This window comes from Patagioenas fasciata, chromosome 6, assembly GCF_037038585.1.
Source record: "Patagioenas fasciata isolate bPatFas1 chromosome 6, bPatFas1.hap1, whole genome shotgun sequence".
NCBI lineage: Eukaryota > Metazoa > Chordata > Aves > Columbiformes > Columbidae > Patagioenas > Patagioenas fasciata.
In genome coordinates, this window is record NC_092525.1 from 38,590,274 (window position 1) to 38,602,950 (window position 12,677).

A 12,677-nucleotide genomic window follows, 5' to 3' on the forward strand; every position below is an offset into this window, starting at 1 on the left:
CCGCGGCTCCCGGCGGCTCCCAGCGCCGACGCGCAGCCGGAAGGGACCGGACCCTCCGCTTCCTGTGGCGTAGCCAAGGAAACCGCCTCCGCGCCGCCGGCTTCCGGGTGGCCCGGCGCGCGCCGCCCCGCCGGGCCAATAGGGGAGCGGGGCGGGAGGGACACGTGACGGCGGCGGCGGCACGCCCGGGGAGAGGGCGACGTGGACAAAAGGAGGGGCGGGGGAGTAGAGAGGCGCGCATGCGCGGTGGCGCCGGACTACAACTCCCGGCGTGCACCGCGCAGGGAACGCCTATCAGCGCGGCCCGCGTGCCCTGGGGCATGTCGGGAGTTGTAGTTCGCCTTCGCTCACCCCTAAAGTACATTTCTTCACTACAACCCCGCAGATTAAATTATCACACACGCACAAAAACAGCCTCCCAGCCGGAAGGGAAGAGCTGCTTTTGTTTTCATCCACAAGCGTCTCTACAAAGTTATAAGCGAGATACAACGTGTTTCTTATCCTGCCCTTCAATAAAACTGAAATAAAAGAGCGGGAACGTCCCCCCACCCGCTGCCCTCGAATTAAATTATCACACACACACAAAACCAGCCTCCCAGCAATGGAAGGGAAGAGCTGCTTTTATTTTCATCCACAAGCATTTCTACAAAGTTATAAGCGAGATACAACGTGTTTCATATCCTCTCCTTTAATAAAACTGAAATAAAACAGCGGAATGTCCCCCAGGCCGCTGCCCTCGAGGCCCCCCGGCCTCTGAACCCTCAACCCTCCCAGCGGTGAAAGGCCATTTATTATTGATCCTAGTTTACAAGAGAAATAATTCATCCCAGGGAAGTGCAGGAAATCCCAAGAAAGGAACAAAAAATTACCGGATTATTATCATTATTATTATTGTTTTCAATCAGTGGTCCAACATAACCCTGCAGATTGCTGACTTCTAAATTGCCATCACCTCTACCCAAGTCTGGCTAAACACAAGAAAAATGCCAGTTTGCAAACATCTGAATGCACAGAAAACATCCACAAAGGCAAAAAAAATCCAACCCCTTGCCGCGAGGAATTTAAATTGTAGAATAAAGTGATGTACAGAGTAAATTTTCCCCCTTCTTTCCCACCCTACTTAGGAAAAACAAATACACCGAGCATCTGCATTCAACAATTCTTTAACATATCAGGAAAATATTATCCCGATCTAAGCCTGACACAGAAATAACTCAAGACTTACTATGATGGGGATGTTTATGATAAATACTTTCCGTACGGATGTATCTAATTCATATTAGTTGTAAACAGCTTTTGTAGGTGACTGCAGCCTTTTTCACAGACAGTGACCATCGCTGTCTTGCTGGTCCTTTTTCATACAAAACACCACATTAAAAACACACGATGTCCCCCAATTTTAGCGTGGCCACAAGAGATGGCTGCTGCTGAGCTGTGGAGCAGGCGTTATAAAGTCACTTAACATTCAGTACCAATTAGAAATTACTGATGATTTGTAAAGAAAAAGTAGCTGGCAGTGAAATAATTAATGACTTGTAAAAAAAATTGGCTGATGGTGGTTCATGTGTTTACAGATTAGGATTTTTGTGTGAAATATGAGGAGGAAATGAGTCAAAGTACTTTTGCAAGGAAAACATATGTGACCTTAATGTTTCTATATGGCTTCTGGAATAAACAGGAGTTATTTTACCCTGGTGACACTGGTCCAGTTACTCCACAACATTCCTTATTTATTTGCCTTTTCCTCTAGTGTCAATTTATAGATTTATAGCATATTTTGATAGCATTAAACAGACCTTGCACAGATTGTTGGAGTTAAATGCCAACAAGTGTTATGCTCTCGGGACTTTGTTGTTTCTTCCCACGTTTTTATGGGTGTCAATCCCGCAGCCCTTACTGTAGTTATCATTCATCTTTCCTGTACTGTATTACGTTTATAGTTTGAAACACCAGGCCACATTTTTAAGGTGCCTTAAACCGAACTCTAAGGCGAGGTCTCGATCTCTAAAGCCTAATTGATTGGGCTAATGCTATTTTTCATTTCCAAGCTTTTCTGTGCACGGCCTTTAAATTGTGCACGCAATTAACGCATATAAGCAAGTTTGTGCACAGACCGTGATTTGATAGGAAAGCAACAGGTCTCATTTCAATAGCTGCTTTTCAAACGTGGTTCTGCCCTCCAAAATCTAAGAACGCATGAACAGCCCTTGGCGATTTCTAATATATCTGTACTAGAAATTCTGTGCAATGATGATGATGTTCTGCAATGATTATGGTATTTCACAATGATTGCAATGTAAGATACAGTTTATGCACCTAAAAAGGCTTACAGAACTAGGTGACTGTATCTCCAGTCAGTAAGAAAGGGAATGGCAGGACTCTTCATAGTCTGTATTAGGTAGCCGTAAGTGAATATACTTTATGGTGGGAAGTCAAACAGAAAGATGCTGCCTAATGGTTATAGTTATTGTAAACATTCTCATCTTTCCCTTCCATAAACTAAAACAAAATAAAACAGCCATAAAGTGCTCTGGAAGGCTAAATAACCCCGAAGTGCAGAGTGGGACTGAGAAACCTGCTCCCATGTTTTCCCCATCTTAAATATAGCTATAAGAGAAAAAAAAAAATCAGAAGACTGGCTTGTCTTTAGTATCTGTCAAAATTTTAAAATAATTAAGTGATAAGTTTGCAGAGTTCGCATAGAGCGTGGCTTTTGAGCAACCTACTAAATTAACTATTTTATTTATTTCCTGTATACCGCATGCAAATACTAAAAGCATCCTCAAATAACAATATATGTACCAGCTGCCTAAGAATCATAGCAGTACTTGTCAAACCCATGCATTTCAAACTCACGAGCTACTCCCCTGCTAAAACACCCAAGAACAGTTGTTAAAATAACTTTCTAGTTGGCAGCAAGTTGCTTTTGAAGCATTCAGTGGTCACACTTTCAGACTTTTTCTATAACCACACAAGGTAGCAAATGTTAAGTGAAAAGATGAGGTTCCCCAGCAGTAACTTGGTTTTAAACAGTGAGGGCTTTAACCAAAACCAAACCTGTCACCTCTCAGTCAGGAAGGGATCGGTGCTAAGGCTGCAAGAGCTGGTAATACCCCAACAAAGCCCGTTTACTATAACCCAATAAGGATTCACAATTAAACAGGGATTACTGGAGTAAATAAACCCTGCAGGGCTGGGCTTAAAAGCACTTCTTACTCTTCAGACTTTTGCTGTGCGTAACTATCTTCTCTGTTTTCTTCCGTGAGAACAGCTTTTACATCTGTGCTTTTTGTTTCCGTGTGCGAAGATGATTCACCTTCTGGCTGCTCTGCACCCTCCCCAGCCTGCGGATCTCCTGTGACCTCTGCAGCGCTCACCTCGCCCTGCTCCAGCACCCAAGAAACCGCCACGTCCCGCAGTCCTGTTCTTGGGTTTTCTGTATCCAAAACGGGCACTTGCATCGCGTCTCCGTTTTCAGCGGGATCACGCAGAAAGCTCTCAGTCCCCACCTCTGCCAGCACGGCTTGGCTACTGCTCGCTCCTCTTTCCTCCCCGTCTAATCTTCCGCCTGCAGACCCATTTTCGGTGTGTTCCTCTGGCTGCAATCGATCATTTTTGCAGCTTTCCACACCTGCGTAGCAAACGCTCTGCTCGACTTCCACCCCTGGTGTATCTGAGTTTTCCACCTGAGCTTGTGCTGCATCACAGGCCCCCTCGGACTCATTCACTAAATCCATACCATCCGTTCCCAAAGAAGACGAAGATGGTCGGTCCTCCTTGAACTCCACGCATTCCGCTGCACCCGTATTCACCATCGTCTGGCTCACTTGAATTCCTGCCACAGCCATTTTGCTCATCTCGTCGTCCCCTTTATAGTGCTCCTGCAACTTTGATATCTCACCTTCACAAATCTCCTTTATGTTCTCAGCTGGAGTATCCGCTGGTATCTCGACTGTTACTGTCAGCAAACTCCTTATCTCATTCACATCATCAGGGGATTTACAACTCTCTCCTTCTGACTTGCTTTCTTCTTCAGGATTAGTCCCAAGCCCTCCTTTCCCTGTGTTTTCATCCTGGGAAATAACCCTTGTCTCAGTACTCGCTCCTTGGTCGCTGCTTTCTTTTTTACTATCCTCCTCAAACTCTTTTCCTACTGCATTTTCACTCGGAGATAATTTTTCCGTCATTTCTTCTTCTACCTTCATTTTCTTTTCACCATTCCCTACAATCCCTGTTTCTGCTACATTATTATGTGGGGAAGTCAACTCTATCTCAGAACCTTCTTCCTGTGCTTTGCTTTCTTTTTCAGTGCCACGGAAAAATGCAGCATCCGTTGCCGTTTGACTCTCAGAAGTGACCTTCTCCTCCACTTCTTCATGTACCTGAAGTTCTTGTTTAGAACTGGTTCCAAAATCTTGCACTGCAGCTTCAGGCCCAAAAGCTACTTTTTCCTCCACAACTTCTTGCGTCTTGAGTTCTTTCTCAGCGCTCACTACACCCTCTGCTTTCCCCGTGTCTGCGCTCTCCAAAGTGCTTTTTTTGTCTTGTTTTGGAAGGGCAGCTGAATGGGACTCCTGTTTTCCACCAGCGTCTGTAACAACCACTTCTTCCCTTTTGCTTGCTTGATCACCAGCTGCGCCAACAGAACCCACCGCCTCTTTGTCTGATGACTTCTTATCATCAGCATCCTTCTCCCAAGAAATCTTTCCCGTCACGACGAGCGTTTCGTCACCCTGAGTGTCAGTGTCCGACACCTCGGCTCGGGCGGTGGACGGCTTCTTGGCCGGAGTGGTTTGTGCCGATCCCGAAGGTGTTTTCAGGTCTGTTAAGCTGGACACGCTTTCACAGGGCAAATTCAAGTTGTCTTCAAAGAGGTTGTGCTTCTTCATGATGGCAGCTTCTTTTATCACTAAATAAAACAGAAAGATCAGACTGTTTTGGAAAGACTGACAGAGATACAGAGTTTTCCTGAGTTCCTAATGTACATTTTGATATTACAACAGCAAATTCATTTTCAACTTGCTTCCAGTTTACATTTCTTTTCTGCGGGTGAGGATTTTATCTGTTTTGAATAATGGAACTTCAATACTGACCTAAGCGTTGCTGTATTAGAAAACTATCCCAGGACCCACAATGGACAAAAGTAGTTTCAATGTGGAAGTATTTACATTGAATATAAGAACAAAAGGGTGCTCATTAATTATTTTGTTGATATTTTTGAACAGGAGTGCCAAAGAGGGTCTGTTAAAAGTTACTGTGCAATACATATGCTTGTCTTCTATCTGGGGTATAGACAGGCAGATCCAGAGAGATAAAGTATTCTATCTATCTATATACGCCATCAAGAATAGTTTGGTTTTCTGACACAAAAGCAGAGAGATCAGCAGGGAGTACCGCACTGGCATCAGTGATGTACTGCAAACTGCATCCAGCAGCCCGTTTCATTTTTTGGTAATTCATTTTTGCTACCATTAGATATCATCGAGTCTTTGCAAATAAGAGCATCCTTTCACTCCTTGGCCCACAGAATCAAGATAAAATGAAGCAGACATAATTACATTTTATTGCAAATGTGCCAAGCTTGAGTTTGCCAGGTTTAGTGAAGCTGCCCCATAACTGAGATTTTAGGGCTTGCCACACATCTCTAGTGAGCTTCCCAGGGCTCCGGGAAGCTCTGAAACAAGAGCTCAGGGGCCAACGGCTGAAATGTTGTTACTGTCACCTCAAGAATGTTCTCACCTTTCAGGGTTTCCTCCAGCAGTGTCTGATATAAAATCTCTTCATACACATTCTCCACTTGGATCACGCTAGTGTAGTCAGCAAATATATACTGTTCGTATTTCTGCAGCTCCTGTGCAGATAGAGAAGAAAGGAATGGACATGTAAAAACAAGAGATCCGGATAACCCTGCTTCAACAGCGCACCTTGGAGATGCCATCCAGCAGGTCTTGCAATGCCCCTTGCTGGCTCTTCAACTATTTGGACTACGACTAAATGAACTACGTACGTTTGCCATTAATCATGCACTTATCAAACAGTATCCTTGCACTATAGGTCATTGTCATCTGCATATAATAAACAATTCCAAAATAACAGCTGGTGAGGAAATGCCTCATTGTTTGCCCAAGGAGGCAAACCCATGGCAAACAGGGGAGAGACAGGACTAGGTTTTGTTTGTCTGATAGGCATGGAACATTTTCACCTTACTGATTTACATGCAACAGGCTGTGTAGACAACAACTGAGTCATTATCACTAAGCAGTTCCTTGGTGGTCTATAAAAAGCAAATTAAGTGACCTCTGCCCACTTCTAGAAGAGGTGCCTATACGCAAACATCAGGATGTTTTCAAGCAAAAGGTCAAGACTTGACCGGGCACATCAGCCGTGCCGCACATTCGCTTCTCGAGTGGCTGCTCTTTTCTGCAGAGGCGCAAACGCAAAAGGCAGGTGGGAAATCCAACCAAAAGGGCTTGTGGGAAGCTTGTGTCACCTCTGCTTCCTCCGGCCGGTGCGGCAGAGACACAGGCTGGGAACATGTATTCAAGGTGATGAAATGCTTGTCCCTGTGCGTAGGGACCATGTCTTGAAGGTGCTGCTGACACTTACAAGAGACTATTATTTTGGGGATTGTAAAGAAGAGAGTAATTTTAAATATATTTTTGAAAGCTGTAGGTTTGAATAGTCCACACTCAAAGACTCGCAAGCGTAACTTGGGAAAAGACTTGTTTTTAAACTTGGTTTTGCAACTGAAACAAGCTTGAGAGCACCAGCACACCATGAGCAAGAATTTACTGCCTCCTGGAACTGATGAACTTGAAGCAAAAGCGCAGAGAGGCCGGGATGGTGTAGAACAGTCATCTCTCAAAAAGAACAGTGAAAATGCAAGAGGATACGCATGGGCTTCAAGAAGGGTACAGACTATTTTGAGGCAAGGTGAACAGCATTCCAGATGGTCCTTGACATAGCCAGACCGGTAACATCTCCACGAAACACCGGTAGCCACTTTTGCTGAGTACAAACCCACCCATACGATTAAGGGTAACAGAGAACGTCCCTGTGGTTTGTTTGCTGATTGTTGACACAATTCAATTTTAAATGACTGAAGTAGCATCTAGCTTTGAAGGAGGTTGCCAGCAGAGGTTTTGGGGTTCTGCTGCAAAGTGCCCCCTCTCACAGACCGAATTCCACCTCCTTTTTATTTTTCTAATCACAGAAACCTACTGGTTTGCACGTTGAAGCCAGCGTCTTCTGCATTGTGGGCAAAGTAATTTGCACCAGCGCTTCTTGAAATATCTTCTTCCGGATAGTGCTGCTGTCATAATCGTATTGCTGTCAAAACAGGCAAAAAGAGAAACAAGCCCAAACGTGTTTGGGGTTATTAATCGTTCATCGGAGTAACCGGTTCTTGGTAACCTGTATAGGAGGAACTGGTTCTTGTCAACCTGTAACGGGAGACAGGTGAATCCCAAAAGATACCACATCATGGGCACGCTCAGGGGGTTGAATTCCCACACAGGTTATTTCAGCTTTTACAAAAATTCCCTAAAATGGTTTTCTGGGATCTATTTCTTTTCTCTTTTTTTTCTACATAGGTGAGAAACAGCCCCCTGACTGCTCTCTCCGGGTATTTCAGCACTGCCTGGTCTGAGAGTAACGAATTCTAGAGGCAGGTTAAATATCAAGCTAATAAGCATTATTTACCCAGCACCATCTCCAGTTGATTTAATTGCAGTTAAAAGGACTGCAGATGTAAATAAATACTTTCACAAGTGTCTGCCCAGAACCAGGTTTTACCCCCAAAACAAGCAGCTTTGTTAAGCGCCACCACATCATTATTTCCAGCTGGATGGTAAGAGATACCTTCTTTCAAATAAATAAATTCACGTAAAATATATTCTCCGTTTCCAAAAAGGCAGAACCCCAGGTCTTGCTGTGCAAAGGTTGCAATATTATATTTACCTTTAGTACTCTCAGCTTGACTTTTTCAATGGTCGTTGCAACTTTGGCTGAGTCTGCCTGGCGACTTGGAGAGAACAACTGCTCGAAAGTATAAACCGCATTTTCCATCAGCTACAAAAAAATAATTAAACACATATCAAAGACAAATAACATTGAATTCTTACATGCATAAAGAAGCATGATAGATGTAACCAGTAACTTGAATTGTATTTTTGAGAAGGTGAAATGGAGAAAGAATAATGGGCCTAAAATCCATAAATATTTCAAGTACTTTAAATGATTGTGGAAGGGGAAGAAAAGCCTTATTTAGTCTGGGTTACAACACTCAGTTTTGGAATGCGAAACCAAAATAGAAAATCACCTAAAGCAAGAGAATAAGGTAATGAAACTACCCCAAATAACATGCAACTAACATGAAACTACCCCAACTAACATGTCATACTGTCCAAAAATTCCCTGCAATAATTCAGTTCTCTGCATGCTAACAGGCACAGAAATGTTGCAATTAATAAAGAAAAATAAGCCTCAGTGTCGTTATTTTGCTATCGCAGCTTTCTCATATAGATTTAATTTCACGTCACCATCCAAAACTGTTGGTGACAAAGACAGAAAGTAGAATTGATCACCTGTATACCAAGGTCATAGACAAAACTCATTATCCCCAATAAGGCAACTCACACTGACTCCTACCAGATTCCGGTGGTCTTAATAATTAATACTGCAGATAATTTTTTAAAAAGTAATTAATCGGCAGCTTTCCTTATAATAAAAATAATTTCAATTTTTATTTGAGGCAAATGATAATTTGGCGTAGCTCTGGCAACCTCACTAAAGCTGTTTTATCAATGTGAGCGGAGCGTTGTGCTCCCGAATTTCCTGAAATTGGCCACTAGAGGATGCCAGGTTCCCAAGCCGAGAATCCTGTTCCCCCCCAGCTGGTTAAACCCAACGCTTCTTTTACATGAGCACAGACATATTTGACCTTATTCGTTAATAAAACAAATGTCAACGGAGACAAAGTGAAACTACTTACTATTTTTAATGAGAAAAATACCAGCCTTTTAAAGAGAGAGAAGCACTAACAGCAGTTTTAGATACCAGCCTTTTAAAGAGAGAGAAACGATAACAGCAGTTTTAGAACAACTTGTGCTTTACTTTAACTTATTTATTGTGAATTTTGCCTCCTGTTCAGACAAAGAAACCCCACTTGTTTTCTATGGGATGTATTTTCTCTGTCTTGACTCACGGTCTTCGTTTACGGACAGACATTTTATTGGCAGCATTTTGGAATGGTCCCCCCTAAAAGACCCAGACATGAAATCAGAATTTGATTTCTGAATAATTCTTTGGCTGCTGATCATGGCTGTACTTAGAAGAGCTGCTTTTAGGAAAACCCCATCCCAGCACTGTGTAAGAAACTCACTTTCCACATTCACAGCTCCCACTCCACAGAACTGGACGAGCTCCATTTCACAAGATTACCAATTAGATTATTTAAGTTTCTCAGCTACGGATTAAAATCACAGGATTCATAGAGCTACAAGGCCAAATCTGCCTTGTGATTTGGCAACCAAAAGAAGTCCACCGGCCAGCTCCTCGTGGATTTCTGGCCAGGCATCCAGAAGAAATAAAAGCAAAGCAAAATTATAGCTTATACCAATGCACACTAGGGGAAAAAGAGGTGGAGTTCCTTTTGTATTTGAAATGATGTAGTCGCTTCAGCCATTCCCATGAGAAGCTGGTTAAAGCACTTACATGCAGCTCCATCCTGAGACGTCGTTTGTCTCTGCATAATTGCCACTTTCTAACATTAATTGCCTTGCTTCATATTCATGAAAAAATAAGCTACCAAGGAGGAGACGTTCCATTTAGGTAAAATATATTTAAGAACATTGCTGAAAAATCAACCCTTGAGAATGGAGATCAGGTTGGTTTTAGCCACCCCGCTGGTACAAGTACAACTTTCTCGGGTGCTGAGACACTTCAGAATTCAGCATGTGAAGGTTCAGGGGAAGAGATGATCCATCCAAAGTTGTTGTGCCTTACCAAAAGACTCACACACATGCAATCCCACAAATATAAATGTGAAACAGCTCCTAGCTGTGATTTTCTTAGGTTTTGTTATCTGTATGTTGATTGAGAGATATTCTGAGACTCTCGAGTAGCTTTTTATCAAGATTACCTTGAAGCGGATTAAGGACAAACCTAACCTGTTCTCCCAAGAGGAAAAGCTGGATCTTACAGTACCTCTTGCATGAAGTTCTGTGTCCTCTGAATCACAAAATCAATGTGATAGACCTTGAAGCGGCTCTTGAGGTCTTGAAGGAGCTCGTGGAGGAGGTTCACTTTCAGATAGCAGGGCTCCATTTTCACAGCGTCGAACGGCAGGTTCAGAAGCTGATCCACACTCTGCGTTCCAGTGGAGGAAGAACCGGTTTTGAGAGAAAGCAACCACAGGTGAATATTTAATAAAGTAAAAGCAGTTCTCAAACAAATTCTGGTATCTGCATTCTAGCTGCACAAATACTTCAAGACTTTCTAAATGGCAAAACCAAGCGCTAACATCCCGCCACCTGGGAAAGCAAATACTGCTTGTCCTTGTACAAATGCAAAAGGCTCCAGGTATGTTTTTGTCTTACCTCCTTGAGCTTTGTGATATCATTTGTCTTCTGGAAGTCCTGGATGATTGCGTTAACTTCTTTATCAAAAAGCGAGCGGACTTCAGTGAATCCAGAACTCACCGGCCCCATGAGCTCCTCCAATATGGATGCGAGAAATGGCTGGATGTTTTCTGTGCAGCACTTCTGGGCAGGCTCAGAAACGGTGCCTGGAGAGCCGGACAAGACAACGGTTGCATGTAGATTACTAGAGTGAAAAAACTCACCCAGCCTACTTCACAATGAATTAGACAACTCTATTTTTCCCTGGAGTCACACCTCTGCGAAGATAATGAGGGTGATGAAAGTTTGTAGTTTCAGGAGTGACAAGGTTTGCACAGAGCCTGGCCACAGCAACTCGATAAGGAATTATCTAAACTTGGTATTCTATAGTTCAGTGAAAACATCTTAGTCTGCTCTGTGACAACAGAACGGCTCCTAAATTATCAGCTATTATTTATTTGCTAGCTTAAGCAACATAACTTAATGTTTTTCCCGCTTTTTACACTCACTTTTATATTCATAGCAAAATTAAAATGACTTCACATCGCTTTACAACCACCTAAGAACCCCTTTGGATTAAATATTCTGTGGAAGCCTATGAATCTGCCACAAAACCAGAACCTGTTTTTGTGGCACGTCCCTAGATATCAGGTCAAAACCACTACACTTTCAATTACGCTCATGTGATGTGTATCTTCATTACCTATGGCTGTATGAAAATGAAAGCAGAATGAGCAACTCTAATCAGGATACTCAAAACCCATCAGCTCCAGCTCTAACTTGAGCCTCAGTATTTTCACAGGCACAGCAGCCAGAGGTGTCAGATCCCATTAAAGGCAGCAGGGGCTCAAAGCATGTGTTTTCTGAAAATTCGTGTCTCCAGTTGGATTTTTCAAAACACATAAGGATTTCAAAACAATGGCATCTGGCAATTGGAGCAACACAATAGGAAGCATTAAAAGAATTGCTCCAAAACACAGCTGTTCCTCCACAAACCTTTGATTTTTCCAGCTAAGAAGTTCTTGCAGTTCAGAATCTGATCCATGTCTGAGCGAATGGTGCCTTCGAGAGTTTTTGCAAAATCTCTGCATTCTTCTTTCAAGGTACTTAATCCTTCCGACACCTCTTGCTGGACTAGGCCGTAAGTTTCTTCTACGATCTAAACCCAAATTAAATTAAGAAACATAAATCAGATTCAGCACACACAAACAACTCTATGAGAAACAACTACTCTGCAAGTATGAGTACTTACGCCGAACCAGGCCCGCTTCCTATCATTCCTCTTCCCTTTCATTTTGGGCAGGATCATTGTCTGGAGGTTAGGCAGGAGTTCCTCCATCACAAGGTTGCTCAAGATCTATATGGTCAGAAGATTAAAATGATGTGTTAACACATTGTTCTTCCTCTGGAAACTGAGCGCTTGTATGACAGACTGATGTGTAAATGCAGGCAACCTCTAATATACAATGGCTTCACAAATATACAATGGCTTCACAAACACACAATGGCTTTGCCATCCCAGTTGCCAGGAGGACTGTATTTTAAATATCAGGTATGCCCGAGGGAAACCCAATGCATTTCATCTGAAGCTTTGTTCACTGCAAGCCTTTGAGAGACCACGCAACCATTGACAACAGAGGAATAAAGATGCTGAACTAAGATGCCCATTAAATTTTTCTGCACGCTATTATGACATTGCCATGTGAAAACCAATGGAGTTAAAATGATTCATATCAATTGAGTATCTGGTTCAAAAACATCTGAAAATCTGGTTTGCTGACTGCTCCTTCCCCAAACTGACCTTGTTCTGGGACATTCACACCCTCCTAGAGGAGGTATCATTGAGGAGAAATTGTTTAGAGAGTCATCACACAAAGGATGCTTCTAATAGGAAGATAATTGGCCAAAAAGAGAAATGTATGACCGGACCAATGTGGATCTCTGGGACTTTTTCGAGTGAGCACCAGCTTCACAATTCAAACAAGAAAAGAAGGAAATCCCAGGAATGACAGGATATAGGACAAAAACTGAATTCAGAAACATGGGTAATCTGTGCAT

At 42.8% G+C, this 12,677-nt stretch overlaps 1 protein-coding gene across 2 annotated transcripts in view; it reads right to left on the reverse strand.

The window, feature by feature from the left end:
- Positions 1–2,743: 2,743 nt before the first annotated feature.
- Positions 2,744–12,677, reverse strand: part of NIBAN1 (niban apoptosis regulator 1) — a 58,075-nt gene continuing 48,141 nt past the window's right edge. For both annotated transcript variants that reach the window (XM_065842109.2, XM_071810567.1), the window contains 8 exons: positions 11,872–11,976; positions 11,616–11,778; positions 10,599–10,786; positions 10,207–10,368; positions 7,960–8,070; positions 7,222–7,329; positions 5,740–5,851; positions 2,744–4,909 (listed from right to left, as the gene is read on the reverse strand). In XM_065842109.2, the coding sequence (XP_065698181.2) occupies positions 3,213–4,909; positions 5,740–5,851; positions 7,222–7,329; positions 7,960–8,070; positions 10,207–10,368; positions 10,599–10,786; positions 11,616–11,778; positions 11,872–11,976 (2,646 nt within the window). In that variant the 3' untranslated portion in view covers positions 2,744–3,212. The remainder of the gene's footprint in view (positions 4,910–5,739; positions 5,852–7,221; positions 7,330–7,959; positions 8,071–10,206; positions 10,369–10,598; positions 10,787–11,615; positions 11,779–11,871; positions 11,977–12,677) is intronic.